The sequence below is a fragment of the Pristiophorus japonicus genome, chromosome 21 (assembly GCF_044704955.1).
Source record: "Pristiophorus japonicus isolate sPriJap1 chromosome 21, sPriJap1.hap1, whole genome shotgun sequence".
Lineage (NCBI taxonomy): Eukaryota > Metazoa > Chordata > Chondrichthyes > Pristiophoridae > Pristiophorus > Pristiophorus japonicus.
In genome coordinates, this window is record NC_091997.1 from 74,455,956 (window position 1) to 74,474,885 (window position 18,930).

General features: G+C 46.5%; 1 protein-coding gene across 50 annotated transcripts in view; it reads left to right on the top strand.

Annotated features, from left to right (window-relative positions):
- LOC139233716 (CUGBP Elav-like family member 4) overlaps nucleotides 1–18,930 on the top strand; it is an 831,346-nt gene that overhangs the window by 798,794 nt on the left and 13,622 nt on the right. For 16 of the 50 annotated variants that reach the window (XM_070864151.1, XM_070864173.1, XM_070864165.1 and 13 more), the window contains 3 exons: nucleotides 4,640–4,702; nucleotides 12,653–12,658; nucleotides 14,430–14,510. In XM_070864151.1, the coding sequence (XP_070720252.1) occupies nucleotides 4,640–4,702; nucleotides 12,653–12,658; nucleotides 14,430–14,510 (150 nt within the window). Of the gene's footprint in view, nucleotides 1–1,042; nucleotides 1,055–2,846; nucleotides 2,900–4,605; nucleotides 4,703–11,593; nucleotides 11,639–11,861; nucleotides 11,865–12,652; nucleotides 12,659–13,780; nucleotides 13,784–14,429; nucleotides 14,511–18,930 lie in introns of all 50 variants that reach the window. The other 34 variants (XM_070864141.1, XM_070864154.1, XM_070864175.1 and 31 more) reach the window with 5 other exon arrangements.

Here is an 18,930-nt window from a genome sequence, read left to right on the forward strand (position 1 = left end):
GCTATGTAAATATATTAGCTTTCTAAATAATAGATGGATAAATGGATTGACAAAATAGGTGAATGAATGACTAGATAGATGGTTAGATAGGCAGGTAGCTGAATGGTTTGATGGAGGGTTGGATGGATAGCTATATGGAGCAATAAGCCCATACATGGCCAGAGGCATAAACAAATGATGGATGCATTGACGATTTTAAGAAATGACTGGTTAAATAGAATACCTAGATGGATGGTTAGGTGGAAGAGTGGAAGGCTAGATTATATTGCATAGGCTAGACAGATGTGTAGATCAGATAGATAGATTAGCCCGATAGATAACAAGGTATAAAGAAAGGCTTGATTGAAAGATGCTGTATAGAATTATCTGGATGGATCAATGAAGGGATGATTAGATGAATCGTCAGACTGGATAAATGGATGGATTGTCAAGTTGGATAAATAGATGACTTTGATAATTGGATGCATGGCGAGACAGAGCCCAGATAGATTTATTGATGTATAGACATATGGATGGATTGCTTGATAAAAATAGACTGCCTACTTGAAATAAATTTCTGTCTTCACTTCAAACATGTAAAGAAAAATGATTGAGTTATTCAACTCCTAGTTCATAAAGGTTGTAAAACAAAACATGGCCAGTTATTGACAGAAAGAACAATTACCTGTTCTCCAACAGTACTGGGGAAAAGCAGCAAAATGGATTTCAATTAGAAATGCATTCATTTGACAACAAAAAATTGACTACATTTGGTAAATTGATATGCCTGCAACTTATAGGAACTGACACACAAGCATTGTGGGATTTTGAAAAAAAAAATGTATTCTATAACTGCACTAGCGGTCACAAGTCAAAGCCCCAGTCTCTCTTCGCATAAGCAAAATACTGCAGAGGCTGGAATTTGAAATAAAAACAGAGAATGCTGTAAATCGCAGTGGGTCAGGCAGCATCTATGGAGAGAGAAACAGAGTTAACGTTTCGAGTCGATGACGGAAGTGCAGAGGCAGTGAAAGGGGGCGAGGAGGAAAGAATAAAAGGGAAGGTCTGTCACAGGGTGGCAGACAGGAGAGATTTGAGAGACAATAGGGGTGATGGGCCAAATTGAGATGGCAACGGCACAAGTTAGGAAACAAAAGGTGAGTCTAGATAGGGTGTGGAATAATTACCAGCTGCTATAGGACACAGAAAAACATAAAAATAAAAAGGAGGGGGAGAGAGTTTCATCTTTATATTCAGTGGATCCTTTAGTCAGGAAGTGGATGGTACAAACAGGCCGATATTTAAAAGAAAAATGCTGCATTTCTGCTACACATGTTTAACCTATTGTGTGGTGTGTATATATACCTGGTCCCCATGGTCTAGTGCCAACATGTCCAAGGTGTCTATTCCTCTAGTGATCTGGGATGTGGCCGATTAAGCTATCTATTTCCCAGGTGACAACAGTGAGACTATGCAGTCAAGTTTATCCATGCTGGAATGCACTGCCTGAACGGTGGAAGCAGATTCAATTAGAGGGGATATGGCAGCATTGTGCTTATGTTACGGGACTAGTAATCCAGAGGCCTGGACTAATCATTCGGTAGACGGGAGTTCAAATCGCACCACGGCAGCTGGGGAATTTAAATTCAGTCCATTTTTTTAAAAATCTGGAATTAAAAAGCTAGTGTCAGTAATGGTGACCATGAAATGGTTGTCGTAAAAAACCCAACTGGTTCAATCATGTCCTTTAGGGAAGGAAATCTGCCGCCCTTACACGGTCTGGCCGATATGTGACTCCAGACCCACAGCAATGTGGTTGACTCTTAACTGCCCTCTGAAATGGCCCAGCGAGACACTCAATTGTCAAGAAGACAACTCACCACCACCTTCTCCCTGGGCCATTAGGGATGGGTAATAAAAACAAAATACTGCTGGATGCTGGGCAATAAATGCTGGCCTTGCCAGGGATGCCCACATCCCGTGAATGAATTTTTTCAAAAGTAACTCTCGAAAGGGAATTGGATGTATATCACAAAAGGAAACATTTGCACAACTATGAGCAAAGAGCAAGGGGAGTGTGACTAATGGGACAGACTTTCCCAAGAGCCGGCACAAACACGATGGGTCAAACGGCCTCCTTCCGTGCTGTATGATTCTAAGATATCCAATCCTACCTGGAGACTACCCCGAGAAATTATGTATGTAATTTCAGATCAATTCAATTTTTGGGTGCTTGTATTCCAGACTGAATAGGATGTCGTTTCTGAATTTAGGATGTATTAATCGACAACCTGAGTGACCATTTTGAGTGAGAGCCGGGGTTAATAAATGTTTTTACTACAGGTACGCAAGGGATTGAGGTTCCAGCTTTTATCAGTGGCTTTCAATTCAAAGCTCATTTCAGACTGATGATTGACATAAAAGTTTTATGTCCACTTGTTTTCAATAGCCTTTAAACCCACTTCTACAGATCATTACTATCCATCATGTATGTTTGCGTGTTATTATGCTATCATTCTGTGACTTTTATTCTACTGGCACATATTGACCAAGCCAATTTTATTGACTGCGTATTTGAATCCAAGATCAAGTCACGTCTTGTTCAGTCTCGTCTTACACACCCCATTTCAACATCTTAACTTATTTTCCAGGGTCTAACTTTCCAATCAATCCAATCGGCTGGATTTTGGGCGAAAGCAGAGGCGATGTGGGAAAATTACCGCCCAATTAGCGGGAAAATTACCGCCCAATTAGCATTACCATTAATTGCCTAACTTTTGGTATTTGGGGTCTGCGTGGGGGCACAGCGCAAAGGGAGGCGTTGCACTATTTTCGGGGCGCAAAATCGGGAACCTCGCCAACTTTAGTGCAGGGCCGGGAGCGCTCAGAGAGAGGGGGAGGGGGAAAAAAACAACAGCAAAATTCAAAAGAACATTCAAAAACCATTACCAACACCCTAACCACATAAATCACTGCAGGAATCTAAAAAAATAAAAACATTAACCTGCCTTTCTTTCAGTATACCCAACTTACCGCTGTGGGCAGGGCTGGACCGTGTGTTTTCCCTGACGGTTATCGGGGTACGGCGTACGGGTCAGGCAAGTCTCGAAACTCGGCCGGTGTCGTAATGTGAGCCTTTGCACTGCCGGTGCTTCCAAGCGCCGCCACAAAAAACCGAGCCGAGGATCGCGACCGGGCGAGAAACAGCTGAGCGCCCCAGTTTTCGCCGCAGAGGATCAAAACGCGGCGAAAACCCAGCCGCAAACCACCCGAAAATCCAGCCGAATGCGTCACATCCATTTCCCACTCGATGGAATTCCAGGGTCTTCACGTTCCATCCTATGGAACGCAATGTGTAAAATCACTGTCGGTGCGTCGAAAATCCTAAACCCGGAAAACAATGTGTTTTCCACCCACTGTCTGCTTGTTGCATGTTACACACATCGTTTCTCGTGTAATGAAATATTTTCTCCGAGAATGAAACATTTTCTTCTAGTGTCGGCCGTGGTTCAGTGGGCCTCTGAGTCAGAAGGTTGTGGGTTCAAGTCCCACTCCAGGGACTGGAGCACATAAATCTAGGCTGACACTCCAGTGCAGTGCTGAGGGAGTGCTGCACTGTTGGAGGTGCTGTCTTTCGGATGAGACGTTAAACCGAGGCCCTGTCTGCTCTCTCCGGTGGACGTAAAAGATTCCATGGCCCTATTTTGAAGAGCAGGGGAATTATCCTCGGTATCCTGGCCAATATTTATCCCTCAATGAACATTTAAAAAAAAAAGATTATCTGGTCATTATCACATTGCTGTTTGTGGGAGCTTGCTGTGCCCAAGTTGGCTGCCGCGTTTCCCACATTACAACAGTGACTACACTCCAAAAGTACCTCATTGGTTGTAAAGCGCTTTGAGACGTCCAGTGGCCGTGAAAGGCGCTATATAAATCCAAGTCTTTTTTTCTTGAGATACAGTTGGATTAGGACAACCATCGCTGTTTGCTGCACAGTTCAAAATTTGGGAAAAATTAGCTATGTTTTTAACATGATATGGCAATGCCCCATGATTTCAAAGATGAGTTGCTGAGTGAAGTTGGAAGCGATGTGTCAATGACGTGCTTGCTCTGCAGCGAGCCATGCAGGGGAATCTCGAGGCGCAATACATGACTTCCACCACTCGAGGGCGCACATCCTACATTGTGCCAGACAGGATATATGAACATGGCGGGTCCATTTAACCTGCCCCACACTCATGATGGCTGGAGCAGCGTGACTAGACGCTTGCTATTCCCATGTAATCTCCTAGGAGAAGCAAAAAAAAACAACCCAGGGGCAACTAAGGGAAAGAAATCTTGAAAATTCCTCTCCAACCCCACCCCGCCCCCCCCCAACCGTCTCAGGTGATCGATACCAGTCCAGGAGCTCGTATGCATTAAATGTACAATTTGTGTGCTTGTAGATTATGTCTTTGTACTTTGGGTGCATGTGATTATTATATGCTGCAGACCTTAATCTCTCTCCCTCCCTTTCTCTCGCTCTCTCTCGACTCTATGACTTGGCTCCATTCTGCTTTAGGTGGTATTATCATGGGTGCTCTTCCCTGTGTTTTACACTGTGATGAATCTGCCTTATTCATTCTCTGCTTCTCCTTCCTCTGTTGTTTTCTCTCCCCAGCACAAAGTCCAACGGTGGCCGACCCCTTACAACAAGCTTACGCGGGCATGCAGCACTATACAGGTCATTAAATATTGCACGCATAGCCACAGCCCGTTGTTCGTCAAACGGCCTGTTCTCTTTCGGTTCCGTCGAGGGGTTTGCTGTTGTACTGACATTACAATGAGTGAACATTGTCTGAGACCGGTGGGAGGGTTGGGGGGAGAGAGGGAGCTCTCATCAGATTGAAGGATTTGTTTCTTTATCATATCCAGATCGAACGAGGGACCATTTTTATTTTACACAGCTAGTTGTTGCGATCTGGAACGCACTGCCCGAAAAGGGGATGGAAGCAGATTTCAAAGTAACTTTCAAAGAAAAGGAATTGGATAAATACTTGAACGGTCAATCTGTGGGGGTAGAGTGGGACTGATTGGATAGCTCATAATTGGATAAGAACATAAGAAATAGGAGCAGGAGTCGGCCATTCGACCCCTCGAGCCTGCTCCGTCATTCAATAAGATCATGGCTGATCTTCTACCTCAACTCTACTTTCCTGCATATCCCTTGATACCCTTAATATCCAAAAATCTATCGATCTCTGTCTTAAATGTACTCAACGACTGAGCCTCCATAGCCCTCTGGGGTAGAGAATTCCAGAGATTCATCAGCCTCTGAGTGAAGAAGTTTCTCCTCATCTCTGTCCCAAATGGCCGATCCCTTAGTCTGAGACTGTGAGACCCCTGGTTCTACACTCTCCAACCAGGGGGAAACATCCTCCCTGCATCTACCCTGTCTAGGCCTGTAAGAATATTATATGTTTCAATGAGATCACCTCTCATTCTTCGAAACTCTAGCAAATATAGGCCTAGTCTGCTCAATCTCTCCTCTCCCAGTCGCTGGACAAAGTATTTGTAGTGGAGTTACTGGAACAGACACAGACCTTGTCCAACATCTCTTCACCTTACTAAAGACACAAAATTACAAACATATTACAGTGATTCCTGTATCCTGCCATGTACCACAGGTAGGACAAGATTGTTCCTCGTTGTGAAGCACTCCAAAATGTGGACTTAAACCGCCACAAGACGCCGTTTCCATTCTGAGTCGTGGGCAATAAATACTTCATCCTGTGACGTGCTCAGTGCAGTAATTACAAGGTCCCTAAATTCTGAGTGAAGTCAGATAGATAATCTCTGACAGTACAATGGTGTTACGATGTTGGCGGGCAATATTAATTTGTTCCCCTCAGTGACAACTGTCGAGTCCAGAGTGAACTTGGAACGATGAAAGCAACTTCATCACTTGAATTACTTTATCAGCCCACTGTGTCTGCAATTATTGCCCAAGGGGATAATGATGAGCAAAAAAAAAAATCTGAGATATTTGATCTAACCATGAAGACGAGACAATTTAATCCTTGGAATCTGAGTCCTTGGTCTGCAGAATGTTCTGACATTTGACTAACAGTGTGGAGCACAGCGGGATAAACTTTGAAAGGGCTCTTTGCTGTCATTTGACATTTGCCAATTGTAGAATTACTAATACTGCACCAACTCTCTTCCAGAGAAGTAAGTCCTGAATTTCTGGAAGGTTTTGCGGAAATATAAGGCCTGAAGGGCAGCATCTGCCTACCCATTGACAATGTCCTTGACCCCAGGATCTTGGGTGGGTGTGGGGGGGGGGAGAGGTGGGAGGAGAGGGGGCAGGGAACGCACATGTTGTTTCTGGCTCGCATGGTTCCGTCGACCAACAGATTTGGCATGTGCGATCAATGGTCCTGCGAACAATTTCGAGACCTATCTTCAGATTTGGAAACTGCCCGCTCCCACCTCTCGGACCTCCCACCCCCAAATCCTGTAACGCTGGACACCACCAGGAACAGGGAGTTGCCTACAGAGCCTACGTCTCTCGTTTAAATTGTGTTCGGGTCGCCAACGCTGACTGGACGTGTTCCTGGTGCTTTCGTCACATGGTGTCTGGACTCCCGCTGCCCCGCCCCCCCCACACACTCCCGCCATTGGTCGCCTGACATGTCCATCCTCGTGGTACCCCCGCCTTCCCACGCCAATGGGCAAATGAACAGACTCCGGTTACCGATTGGACGATTCTTTAGCTGTTGGTCAAACGGCCATTTTTTTCCCCCTCGTCTCCAATATCTCTTGCGACTAATAAATAAAAGTGCTCAAAGGAAACGGGGAAAACAATCCATTCTTGTCGGTGCCCCGATGGTCTGTCTCCCGGGTTTGATGGCAGCGTGTCCCAGAGATTCATCTTTAATTCCAGGAGATGGCAGGACATTCCCGGAGGGTTGGCCATCTGACACTGTGGCCCAGGGGAATGGAGGCAGAATGCAGAACAACTGCTGGAATCAGATAACACTCTGTATTTCTGGCCCCTCCATCCCACCGCAGTACCCTCGCCCCCCCCCCCCCCGCCTTCACCCCACCTCTGCCTCACTGGCACTTCATTGTCACACTATGCACCCTTTCCCCAGGAATGTGGATGGAAACCTATGATTTTAATAAATGTGCCCAGTAAATCTTCCCTGATGGCTTTGACTGGGATAATGCACCCCTTCCTCCCCATACCCCACCCTTGGGTGATATACTGATAGGGCTGGATGAAGTAGGGTGGGGGGGGAGGCTCGTGTGGAGCATAAACCCCGGCATGGACCAATTGAGGTCATCCAAAACTTGGTTGCCCCTTGTCCTAACCCGCACCAAGTCCCGCTCACCCATCACCTCAGTGCTCGCTGACCTACATTGGCTCGCGGTTAAGCAACGCCTCGCCTTTAAAATTCTCATCCTTGTTTTCAAATCCCTCCATGGCCCTCGCCCCCTCCCAATCTCTGTAATCTCCTCCAGCCCCAGAACACCCCCGAGATGTCTGCACTCCTCTAATTCTGCCCTCTTTCTCATCCCTGATTATAATCGCTCAACCATTGGTGGCCGTATCTTCTGTTGCCTCGGCCCTAAGCTCTGGAATTTCCTCCCTAAACCTCTCTTTCCTCCTTTAAGACGCTGTTTAAAACTTATCTCTTTGATCCAGCTTTTGGTCACCTGCCCTAATTTCTCCTTATGTGGCTCGGTGTAAAATTTTTTGTCTCATAATACTTCTATGAAGCACCTTGGGACGTTTCACTATGTTAAAGGCGCTATATAAACACAAGTTGATGTTGGGGTGAATAGCCAATTCCCGTGCTGTAAATTCCATGTGATTCTAAGTAGCATTGAACCACACAGACTACAAAAGTTCCAGGTTCATTCCCTCCTCTTCGCTGCGCACTTGCTTTCAACACCTGTCACCAACTCTCCCCAAGTGTCCTCAGTGGCCTTGGAACCGGGAGGCTGGGAAAAAAAGCAAGCTGGGATTCCCGCTTGCATTTGCTATCCAGTGACCCCGTTCGAAAGTGCGTTGGTGTACGTGGACATCAGGTGTTGGGCAGAGTCTGGTTTGACTCTGTATCCCTTCCCCTCCACAAGCACCCCAAGGCCAATTAGCTGGCTGACACTCCGTTTCATAGGCTCACTCGTGAAGAATTGAATGAGATGATGGAGAGCTGCTCGAGACCTAACAACAAAAGAACTCAACAAGAGGTAGTTGAGGCGGTTAGCTTAGATGCAGTTAAGGGGAAGCTAGATAAACACATGAGGGAGAAAGGACTTGTAATGTATTTGCTTCATGGGTTCTTTGCTTAATAATTCATAGCAATGCGTTGCTATTAAGAACTAGTTACATAACATAAGAACATAAGAATTAGGAACAGGAGTAGGCCATCTAGCCCCTCGAGCCTGCTCGGCCATTCAACAAGATCATGGCTGATCTGGCCGTGGACTCAGCTCCATTTACCCACCCGCTCCCCGTAACCCTTAATTCCCTTATTGGTTAAAAATCTATCTATCTGTGACTTGAATACATTCAATGAGCTAGCCTCAACTGCTTCCTTGGGCAGAGAATTCCACAGATTCACAACCCTCTGGGAGAAGAAATTCCTTCTCAACTCGGTTTTAAATTGGCTCCCCCATATTTTGAGGCTGTGCCCCCTAGTTCTAGTCTCCCCGACCAGTGGAAACAACCTCTCTGCCTCTATCTTGTCTATCCCTTTCATTATTTTAAATGTTTCTAGAAGATCACCCCTCATCCTTCTGAACTCCAATGAGTAAAGACCCAGTCTACTCAATCTATCATCATAAGGTAACCCCCTTATCTCCGGAATCAGCCTAGTGAATCGTCTCTGTACCCCCTCCAAAGCTAGTATATCCTTCCTTAAGTAAGGTGACTAAAACTGCATGCAGTACTCCAGGTGCGGCCTCACCAATACCCTGTACAGTTGCAGCAGGACCTCCCTGCTTTTGTACTCCATCCCTCTCGCAATGAAGGCCAACATTCCATTCACCTTCCTGATTACCTGCTGCACCTGCAAACTAACTTTTTGGGATTCATGCACAAGGACCCCCAGGTCCCTCTGCACCGCAGCATGTTGTAGTTTCTCCCCATTCAAATTATTAGCAAAGGTTTAACAATCACACTACACATTACCGATATGTAATATCCAGTCTCCAGTCATCTTAGTCAATCCTTGCCACTGGACCAAGACCTAGCTCTGTCAAGCCCGTGTGGTGGCTGGTGTGCAAAGGCCACCACACCTTAAAAAAATCCACGCACAGGCATCTTTAACCCTTCAATATGCAGTTCGGGACCTGGAATATTAGGTCCTTCATTGAAACACCTGTGAACTCATCTCTTTTTGGCGTGGAAGCCAGTCATCCTCGATATGAAGGATTGCCTAAGAAGAAGACACATTACCAGTTCATCCACCAGACTTCTAACCACCTGCCTCATCATGGATCCCCCCCGAACCCAACTGGCCGGGGTTTTATTAAGTCTTGTGAACATCACGTGACTGGCTAAGCCACTCACAACTCAACAACTCCACAAAACTGTGAGCATCCTCACCGATGAGTACATTACAGAAATAGAAGGATATGCTGACAGGGTTAGATGAATGGGAGGAGGCTCGTGTGGAGCATAAACACCGGCACGGAGCAGTTGGGTCAAATGGCCCGTTTCTGTGCTGTGCATTCTATATTATTCAGCACGTGTCAGAAAGTGTGGGGAACGGCATTAATATAGGGTAGAATCCGGTTGCAGCAGTTCTGCATTCCGCCCTTTTTTTCTCCCTCGGGCCAGAAAAGAAAAATGCAAAAGAGAATTCTATTTTAATGAGAAGCAAAGTTCGGGTTGAGGTCGAGAGAGCCGGGGGTTGACATTTTCAGGCAGGTAGGCCGAGCAGATTGTAGGTTCGTTCCAGTTCATCCTTCACCCAACTCCATTTCCCAGTGCAGCGCCTGACGTGACCAGCTCCAGACTGTGTCCGGCACTCCAGCCGACCCAGGAGGAGGTGGGGCTGGCTGGGTTGGAGTTCTAATTCCCCGAATGAGTGGCGCATCACACTAAACCAGAAAAAGCACACTGGAACCAGAGCAGTTTGTTCCTTTCTGTGTCCATTAGGCTGCTTGAGCCAGGGGGACTTGGCAATCTGTGAAAAATAATTACGAGCCTGGAGTGGCACGGACTGGGCCTTATGCCACAATTTATTTTTCAAAGAAATAAATGGAAATTAAATCTCCAAACCTGATTGCAGCAGGAGCCAGAATGTCATTCCTCGCACGGGTTTAACTTTCAGCCAGAAATGAGCAACAACTATAACGATAACTTGCATTTATGTAGACCTTTAACGAGGTTAAAAAAAAAAGGTCCCAAGTCTTTAAGGAACATAGGAACAGGAGGAGGCCATTTAGCCCCTCGAGCCTTCTGTTAGATCATGTCTGATCTGTATCTTATCTCCGTCTACCTGCCTTGGTTTCGTAAACCTTCATACCGGTAATGTATTTGCTTCATGGGTTCTTTGCTTAAGAATTCATAGCAACATGTTGCTACTAAAAACTAGTTGATTTATCAGCAAAGGTTTAACAACCGCACGGCACATTATCAGTTTATCCACTCGGCTCACAACTGCATACCTCATCATGGATGACCTAGACCCAACTGGCCGGGGTTTTATTGAGTCTTGTGAACATCACGTGACTGGCTAAGCCACTCACAATGCAGCAACTCGGCAAACCTGTGAGCATCCTAGCAGTTGCCCACATGACAATACTCTGTTGCCTAAACAAAATCTGTCAATCTCAACGTTGAAATTTTCAATTGATCCAGAGTCTCAACAGCTTTTTTGACGAAGAGATTTCCAGATTTCCACTCACCTTTGTTTGAAGAAATGCTTCCTGACCTCGCCATTGAATGACCTTGCTCTAATGTGAAGGTTATGCCCTTATTTGGCCTGAATAGCATCTTCCTGATCCTAAAAAAAAATTGCGTGTGATTATGTGTGGGAAACCTAAGGGGTTAAATTCCCTGCTCTCGCACTCGCCAGAAGTATGGAACAGATAATCGGGATGACCCTATCCCTGGCCTGCGCTCCCTTTGAGCCCTGTTGGAAGTGTGGGATTGGACTTCAGCATTACAACAACAACTTGTATTTATATAGCGCCTTTAACGTGGTAAAACGTCCCAAATGTGTTGCAAGGCAAAAACGCAAATTTGACACCGAGCAGCACAAGAAGAAATTACGACAGGTGACCAAAAGCTTGGTCAAAGAGCTAGCGTCTTGAAGGAGGAACGAGAGGTGGAGCGTTGGAGGGGTTCAGGAGAGTGAATCCCAGAGCTTTCGGCCTCGCCAGTTGAAGGCACGGCCACCGATGGTTGAGTGATTATAATCAGGGATGTTGAAAAGGGCAGAATTTGAGAAGCGCAGACATCTCGGAGGGCAGGGTGGGGGGGGGGGGGGTTGTATTAGGGTGCTAAGAATCCTGGTTTTTCAGTAAATGGATAGATAAGCTACTTCCGTTCCTGCCAATCAGAAAACATGAACTGCAATATCAAATAATTCTCTCTTTCTCTCCCCTTGTCAAGGTCCTTCTGCCATATGCTCCATTCCCCAGTTGAGTGGGCAGCCAGGTAACCTGCACTAGACCTCTGCCAGAGCTACTCCTGAATCAGATGGTAGGGGGATGCACGAGAGTGAGCCTGGGAGTGAACGGGAGTCAGGGGGAGGGAGGACATCAATCACCCTCCCATTTCATTTCCCCCACTCCCTCCAGGAAGCTGCCTATCCAGTTCAGAGAAGGTTCACTCGATTGATTCCTGAGATGAGGGGGTTGACTTATGAGGAAAAGCTGAGCAGGTTGGGCCTCTACTCATTGGAGTTTAGAAGAATGAGAGGTGATCTTATTGAAACGTATAAGTTTCTGAGGGGGCTTGACAGGGCAGATGCAGAGAAGATGTTTCCCCTCGTGGGGAAATCTAGAACTCGGGGGCATAGTTTAAGAATAAGGGGTTCGCCCATTTAGAAGTGAGATGAGGAGGAATGTCTTCTCTCAGAGGGTCGTTAATCTGTGCAATTCTCTGACCCAGAGAGTTGTGGAGGCTGGGTCATTGAACATATTTAAGGTGGAGAGAGACAGATTTTGAACGATAAGGGAGTGAAAGGTTATGGGGAGTGGGCGGGAAAGTGGAGTTAAGGCAGAATCAGATCAGCCATGATCTTATTGAATGGCGGAGCAGGCTCGAGGGTCCAAATGGCCGACTCCTGCTCCTATTTCTGATGTTCTTATGTTCTCTTGCTCTCTGCCTGCCTCTGTGGCTGAGCTGGCCTCATCAGAAACCGTGGGCTTGAAGCCGCATCGTGCGTTATGTTGCTGTGATATATTTCTTTACGACATAACAAACACAAACACACATACACTCAAGATGGCTCCAAACTGTTATCATGTGACTATATCACATGGCCCTTTTATTATCTGCAGCAGTGCTTGCATTACCACAGTAGTCCAGTAGGTGGAGCTCTTTGGCAGTCGCACGGCCTGTCGGTGTGCAAGTCGCGTCAAGGTAATGCGTTCCAAAATGGCCGAACGATGAGGGGGGGTGGGGGCGAGTCCACAAAACAAAAACATCTTGAATAACTTGTCACAGGACCTTGTGCACACTGTTCGACCCATGCTGACCATTGAATGATCATCAATAATCTTGAACTCCAAAATACAATTTCAAAATGTAGCAAGGTTTTCACAATACAGGTCGAACCTCCCTTATCCAGAACTCCCTTATCCGGAACCACCCCTCGTCCAGAACCATTCCCGGCCAGAACTCTGACATGAATAAATTGAAGTCCTTCCTCGTTGCCGACTCCCGCAATCGCTGGCCTGACCCCCCGATCCGCCCCCCATCCCCCACAATCACTCTGCCGCACTCCCAGCCCCAAGCCAGCCAGACCCGATATCCCCTTGCTCAGTACCTGTACCATTGAGGTACCATTCTATACATCATCCATGCCTCTGAGCCATACAGGAGGGCGGGTACCAGTGCAAAGCTGTTCCACCATCGCCGTCTCCAGGCCAGGTCCAAGACCACCCCAACCTCTGTCATTGAGCTACAGCACGCGGACGACACCTGCGTCTGCGCACATTCTGAGGCTGAACTCCAGGATATAGTCGACGTATTTATTGAGCATACGAAAGCATAGGCCTTACGCTACACATCCGTAAAACAAAGGTCCTCCAACAGCCTGTCCTCGCCGCACAGCACTGCCCCCCGGTCATCAAGATCCACGGCGCGGCCCTTGACAACATGGACCATTTCCCATACCTCGGGAGCCTCTTATCAACAAAAGCAGATATTGATGTGGAGATTCAACACCTCCTCCAGTGCGCCATTGCAGCATTCGGCCGCCTGAGGAAAAGAGTATTCGAAGACCAGGCCCTCAAATCTACCACCAAGCTCATGGTCTACAGGGCTGTAGTAATATCCGCCCTCCTGAATGGCTCAGAGGCATGGACAATGTACAGAAGACACCTCAAGTCGCTAGAGATATATCACCAATGATGTCTCCGCAAGATCCTACAAATCCCCTGGGAGGACAGGCACACCGACATCAATGTCCTTGTCCAGGCCGACATCCCCAGCATTGAAGCACTGAGCGCACTCGATCAGCTCCATTGGCCAGACCACATAGTTCGCATGCTGAAAAAGTGCGACATCACCACTGACACCTGGGTGTCCCTGGCCAAAGGTCGCTCTAAGTGGAGAAAGTGCGTCCGGGAGGGCGTTGAGCACTTTGAGTCTCAACGGCAAGAGCATGCAGAAATCAAGCGCAGGCAGCGGAAAGAGCGTGCGGCAAACCTGTCCCACCCACCCCTTCCCTCAACGACTATCTGTCCCACCTGTGACAGAGTCTGTGGCTCTTGTATTGGACTGCTCAGCCACCAAAGAACTCACTTCAGGAGTGGAAGCAAGTCTTCCTCGATTCCGAGGGACTGCCTATGATGATGATGATGCTGACCTGTGCCATTCAATTTAACGTGACCACCCCTCGTCCGGAAAAATCCCTTATCTTGAACAGGCCGGGTTTCGAGGGTGCCGGATTCAACCTGTATAGCCTGCCTATAAAAAGCCAAAATAGAGAAGGGGAAAAAAAAGGATTTAGTCTCTGAAGGCCATAGGCTTTTTAACTGAGACAGGATTTTGGGATTTGGTAGTATTAATGTTGTTCTAGTCCACACTGGTTACTATTGAACTATTACCTTTTTTTAAATAATAGGGCATCGCTATCTTTACTCTAAAGGAACGTGCCAATATTTTTGGGTCTTTCCTATTCTGCCCTTTAGTGACTAAGTTAATTGAACAGATTTGAATATGCTGAGGGAATCAAACGGTTTGTGAAACTGACTTCTTTTTGTTTGCAACTCTACAGCGGCCTACCCAGCAGCCTACGCTCCAATTAGTCAGGCGTTTCCACAGCAACCCCCCATAATCCCTCAGCAACAAAGAGAAGGTAAGACAACGGAGGCCTTGCTCAAATTTTACTTTGATGTACTCGCCACTTTCATGACGGCATTGTCCAACAAAGGAAGATTAATTTCAGTGTTATGATTTTAGCCAACAAAGAAAGTGTGCATTTGTCGGGAAATATGAGAGTGGCTGGGAGCATTTTGGCTTGAGGCAAAACAGGCCCTGATTTATATGACCTATAGGTGGTTAAATCCCAGCAGAAATGGAAACTATATTTCTATTGACATGGTCTCAACGTGACATGACAAAGGGAGCTTCAAGTGATTTTCTTGGATTATGAACAGTTTTTTTTTGTGGAAAATCTACAAGTATATGTGTCATATGACATGACAAATATCTCCACTCAAGAGGTAACCATAGTCATCCTTCACGAGTAATCCAATCAGGCTCACTTGTCATGGCAGACCTTGGCCTTTTGGTATTATTTTACGGCCATCAATCAGTTAAGCTTAAAGGTGAACATTAGGGATTCCTGACATATTGCTAGATGACTGGATTCTTTTTATGGTTTGTGAGCAGCATTAACAGTTCACCATCCAGGTACCGGTTTCTTTGTGGAAATGGAACTATTTTAAGTTGGCTTGCACCCTCCAGGCTCACCCATCACCTCCTCTTGCCACGCATTCTCCGACCAATATGGCGGCTGGGTGGTCTGTTCCCACATCTCTGCCAATGCACGTTTGAGGCAGCCAATGGCACGGGTCGAGCAGCCTTTGATCGTCCCTCTCTCTGCGTAGCCTGGCTGAGATCGAGGCAGTAATGGGGACCCCCGTAGCCCTGCAGTTAATGGAGAAAGTACGAGGAATAGGGGAGTGGAGGATCTAAAACATTCTACTCTGTAATGCAAAACATTGGAGCAATAAGCATCCTGAATCAAGGGGCCGCCCACACATATACAGAATGGCAGTGCATCCTCATGGATACTGATGCTTCTCGAACCATAGAATAGAATCGTAGAATGGTTACAGCACAGAAGGAGGCCATTTGGCCCGTCGAGCCCATGCTGGCTCTCTGCAAACTCCCCGCCCTTTCTCCGTAACCCTGCAAATTTTTTTCCTTCAAGTACTTATCTAATTCCCTTTTGAAAGCCACGATTGGGTCTGTCTCCACTTCTCTCTCAGGCAGCGCATTCCAGATCCTAACCACTCGCTGCGTAAAAAAGTTTTTCCTCATGTCGCCTTTGGTTCTTCTGCCAATCACCTTAAATCTGTGTCCTCTGGTTCTCAACCCTTCCGCCAATAGGAACAGTTTCTCTCTCTCTACTCTGTCTAGACTCCTCCTGATTTTGAACATCTCTCATATCTCCTCTTGACCTTCTCTGTCCCAAGGAGAACAACCCCAGCTTATTCAGTCTGTCCACGTAACTGAAGTCCATTATCCCTGGAACCATTCTTGTAAATCTTTTCTGCACCCTCTCTAAGGCCTTCACATCCTTCCTAAATGCAGTACCCAGAATTGGACGCAATACTCCAGCTAAGGTTGGACCAGTGTTTTATAAAGGATCATCACAGATAAATGTGAGGTATTACATTTTGGTAGGAAGAATAGGGAGGTCACTTATTACTTGGAGGGTGAGAGTCTAGGTGGGGTAAAGGGATCTCGGAGTACAAATACACAGATCACTAAAAGTTGCGACACAGGTTAGCAAGGCCGTAAAAAAAAGCAAACAAAGGGTTTATTTCGAGAGTTATAGAATTGAAAAGTAGGGAAGTTATGCTAAACCTGTATCGAACCTTGGTTAGACCACACTTAGAGTACCGCGTACAGTTCTGATCGCCATATTATAAAAAGGATATAAAGGCACTGGTGAGGATGCAGAGAAGATTTACAAGGATGATACCAGAAATGCGAGGGTATAAATATCACAAAAGGATAAACAGGCTGGGTCTCTTTTCTCTTGAAAAAAGAAGGTTGAGGGGTGACCTAATAGAGGTCTTTAAAATGATGAAAGGTTTTGATGGAGTGGATACAGAGAGAGTGTTTCCACTTGTGGGGAAGAGCATAACTAGAGGCCATCAATATAAGATAGTCACCAAGAAATCCAATAGGGAATTCAGGAGAAACTCCTTTACCCAGAGATTGGTGAGAATGTGGAACTCACTACCGCAGGGAGTGATTGAGGTGAATAGTATCGATGCATTTAAGGGGAGGCTGGACAAGCGTATGAAGGAGAAGGGAATAGAGGGTTATGCTGATAGATTTAGATGAGGAAAGATGGGAGGAGGCTCGAGTGGAGCTTAAACACCGGCATGGACTGGTTGGGCCGAATGGCCTGTTTTAGTGCCATATATCCTGTGCAATCATAACTTTCTTGCTTCTATATCTCTATTTATGAAGCCCAGGATCCCATTTGCTTTTATAACCGCTTTCTCGACCTGCCCCACCACCTTCAACGATTTGTGCACATACAGTCCAGGTCTCTCTGTTCATGCACCTTCCCCTTTAGAACTGTACCCTTGCGTTTAGGTAACCAAGTAGGCTATTTTAACATTGTACCCTAATCATGTTCATCTGTTCCTTTACAAATGAGATGACAATGACAATGTGGGCCAGCCCACACTGCGATATGTGTGCGCACTAGGCCCGTGCAGCAGAGCTGGTCGCCAGCCATCTTGGTCAATCCTTGCCACTGGACCAAGACCTAGCTCTGTCAAGCCCGTGTGGTGGCTGGTGTGCAACAGCCACCCCACGTTAAAAAAAATCCACGCGCAGGCATCTTCCACCCTTCAACATGTAGTTCGGGACCTGGACTATCAGGTCTTTCATTGAAACACCTGTGAACTTTCTGGCGTGGAAGCATGAGGTACTTTGTGGAGAAATAAAATTAGTTCTCTCCCATCTTTCTCCTGAAGACACTATATTTTGCTCAGCATGGGTGCCTCAGGTTCTGTTGCACCAAGTGGCCATTAGTCATGTGCTAAGCCAGACAGTCAGCATTTAATTGTAGTGGAGATCATAGCTGTGACCTCTTTGGACACCCACGCAAGTGCGCTTTACAGCCAGAGCCAGTTATAAAGCACTCATTCATTCAGGGGATGTGGGCGTCGCTGGCAAGGCTGACATTTATTGGGTGTCCCTAGTTACCCTGAGAAGGTGGTGGCGATGATGGCCTTTTCACGTAGATGTTTGATACAACTGAGTGGCTTTCTAGGCCACTTCAGAGGCCAGTTACGAGTCAACTGGAGTCATGTATAGGCCAGACCAGGTTAGGGTGGCAGATTTCCTTTCACAAAGGACATTAGTGAACCAGTTGCGTTTTTACGACAGTGCAACAAACTTATGATCACTTTTACTGCCTTTCTGTCAGCCATGGCTCAGTGGGTAGCATCCTTGCCTCTAAGTCAGAAGGTTGTGGGTTCAAGTCTCACTCCAGAGACTTTAGCACAAAAATCTAGGCTGACGCTCCCAGTGCAGAGCTGAGGGAGTGCTGCAGTGTCGGAGGTGCCGTCTTTCGGGTGAAACGTTGAACTGAGGTCCCGACTGCTCTCTCAGGTGGACGTAAAAGATCCCATGACACTATTTCGAAGAAGAGCAGGGGAGTTATCCCCGGTGTCCTGGGTCCAATATTTATCCATCAATCAACATTACAGATTATCTGCTCATTATTACATTGCTGTTTGTGGGAGCTTGCTGTGTGCAAATTGGCTGCCGCATTTCCTACATTGCAACAGTGGCTTCACTTCCAAAAGTACTTCATTGGCTGTGAAGCACTTTGGGACATCCGGTGGTCGTGAAAGGCGCTATATAAATGCAAGTCTTTCATTTTCTTTCTTTTACTGATACCAGTTTTATATTTCCAGGTATTTTTAAACTGAATACAAATGATCATGAGGATTTGAACTCGCATTCTCTGGATTATTAGTTCATGTCTCATGGATTACTAGTTCAGTAACATAACCACTGCATTACACTGGGCAGCGACATCAGTTGGCACACCTATTGCACTGTGTTTTCAACACACATCTCCATCAACTACACATTCTTATCCCAAGATGTCGAGATCACTTTGCTTTAGATACTGGAATGTCACATGCTCGTTGTCTTTATTTACTGACAGCCTCAACACCCTCATCGTTAACCTGTCTGAAGACTATCACCCGTATTTACAAATAGGTGTACAATACTGGTCCAGAAATCCCGGTTGGCTGCTTCCCGCGGGCGATCGAGAGAAAAACTTTAAAAAGATGCGCACTTACCTACTCCTGCTGCGCCCCCACGAGTTCCCGATCCTGAGGCCTCCGCTGACCGCGCCTCGCAGCGCGTGCACGTCAGGACATGCGTAGGGCTAGAGCTGCAGTCACATGGCTCTGGGCAGCCAATCAGGTGTAGTATATTCTCATTCATAATGGGAACTCCGTAAGTTGGCATTCCCATTATTATGATTGAGAAACAGCCCTCAAAAC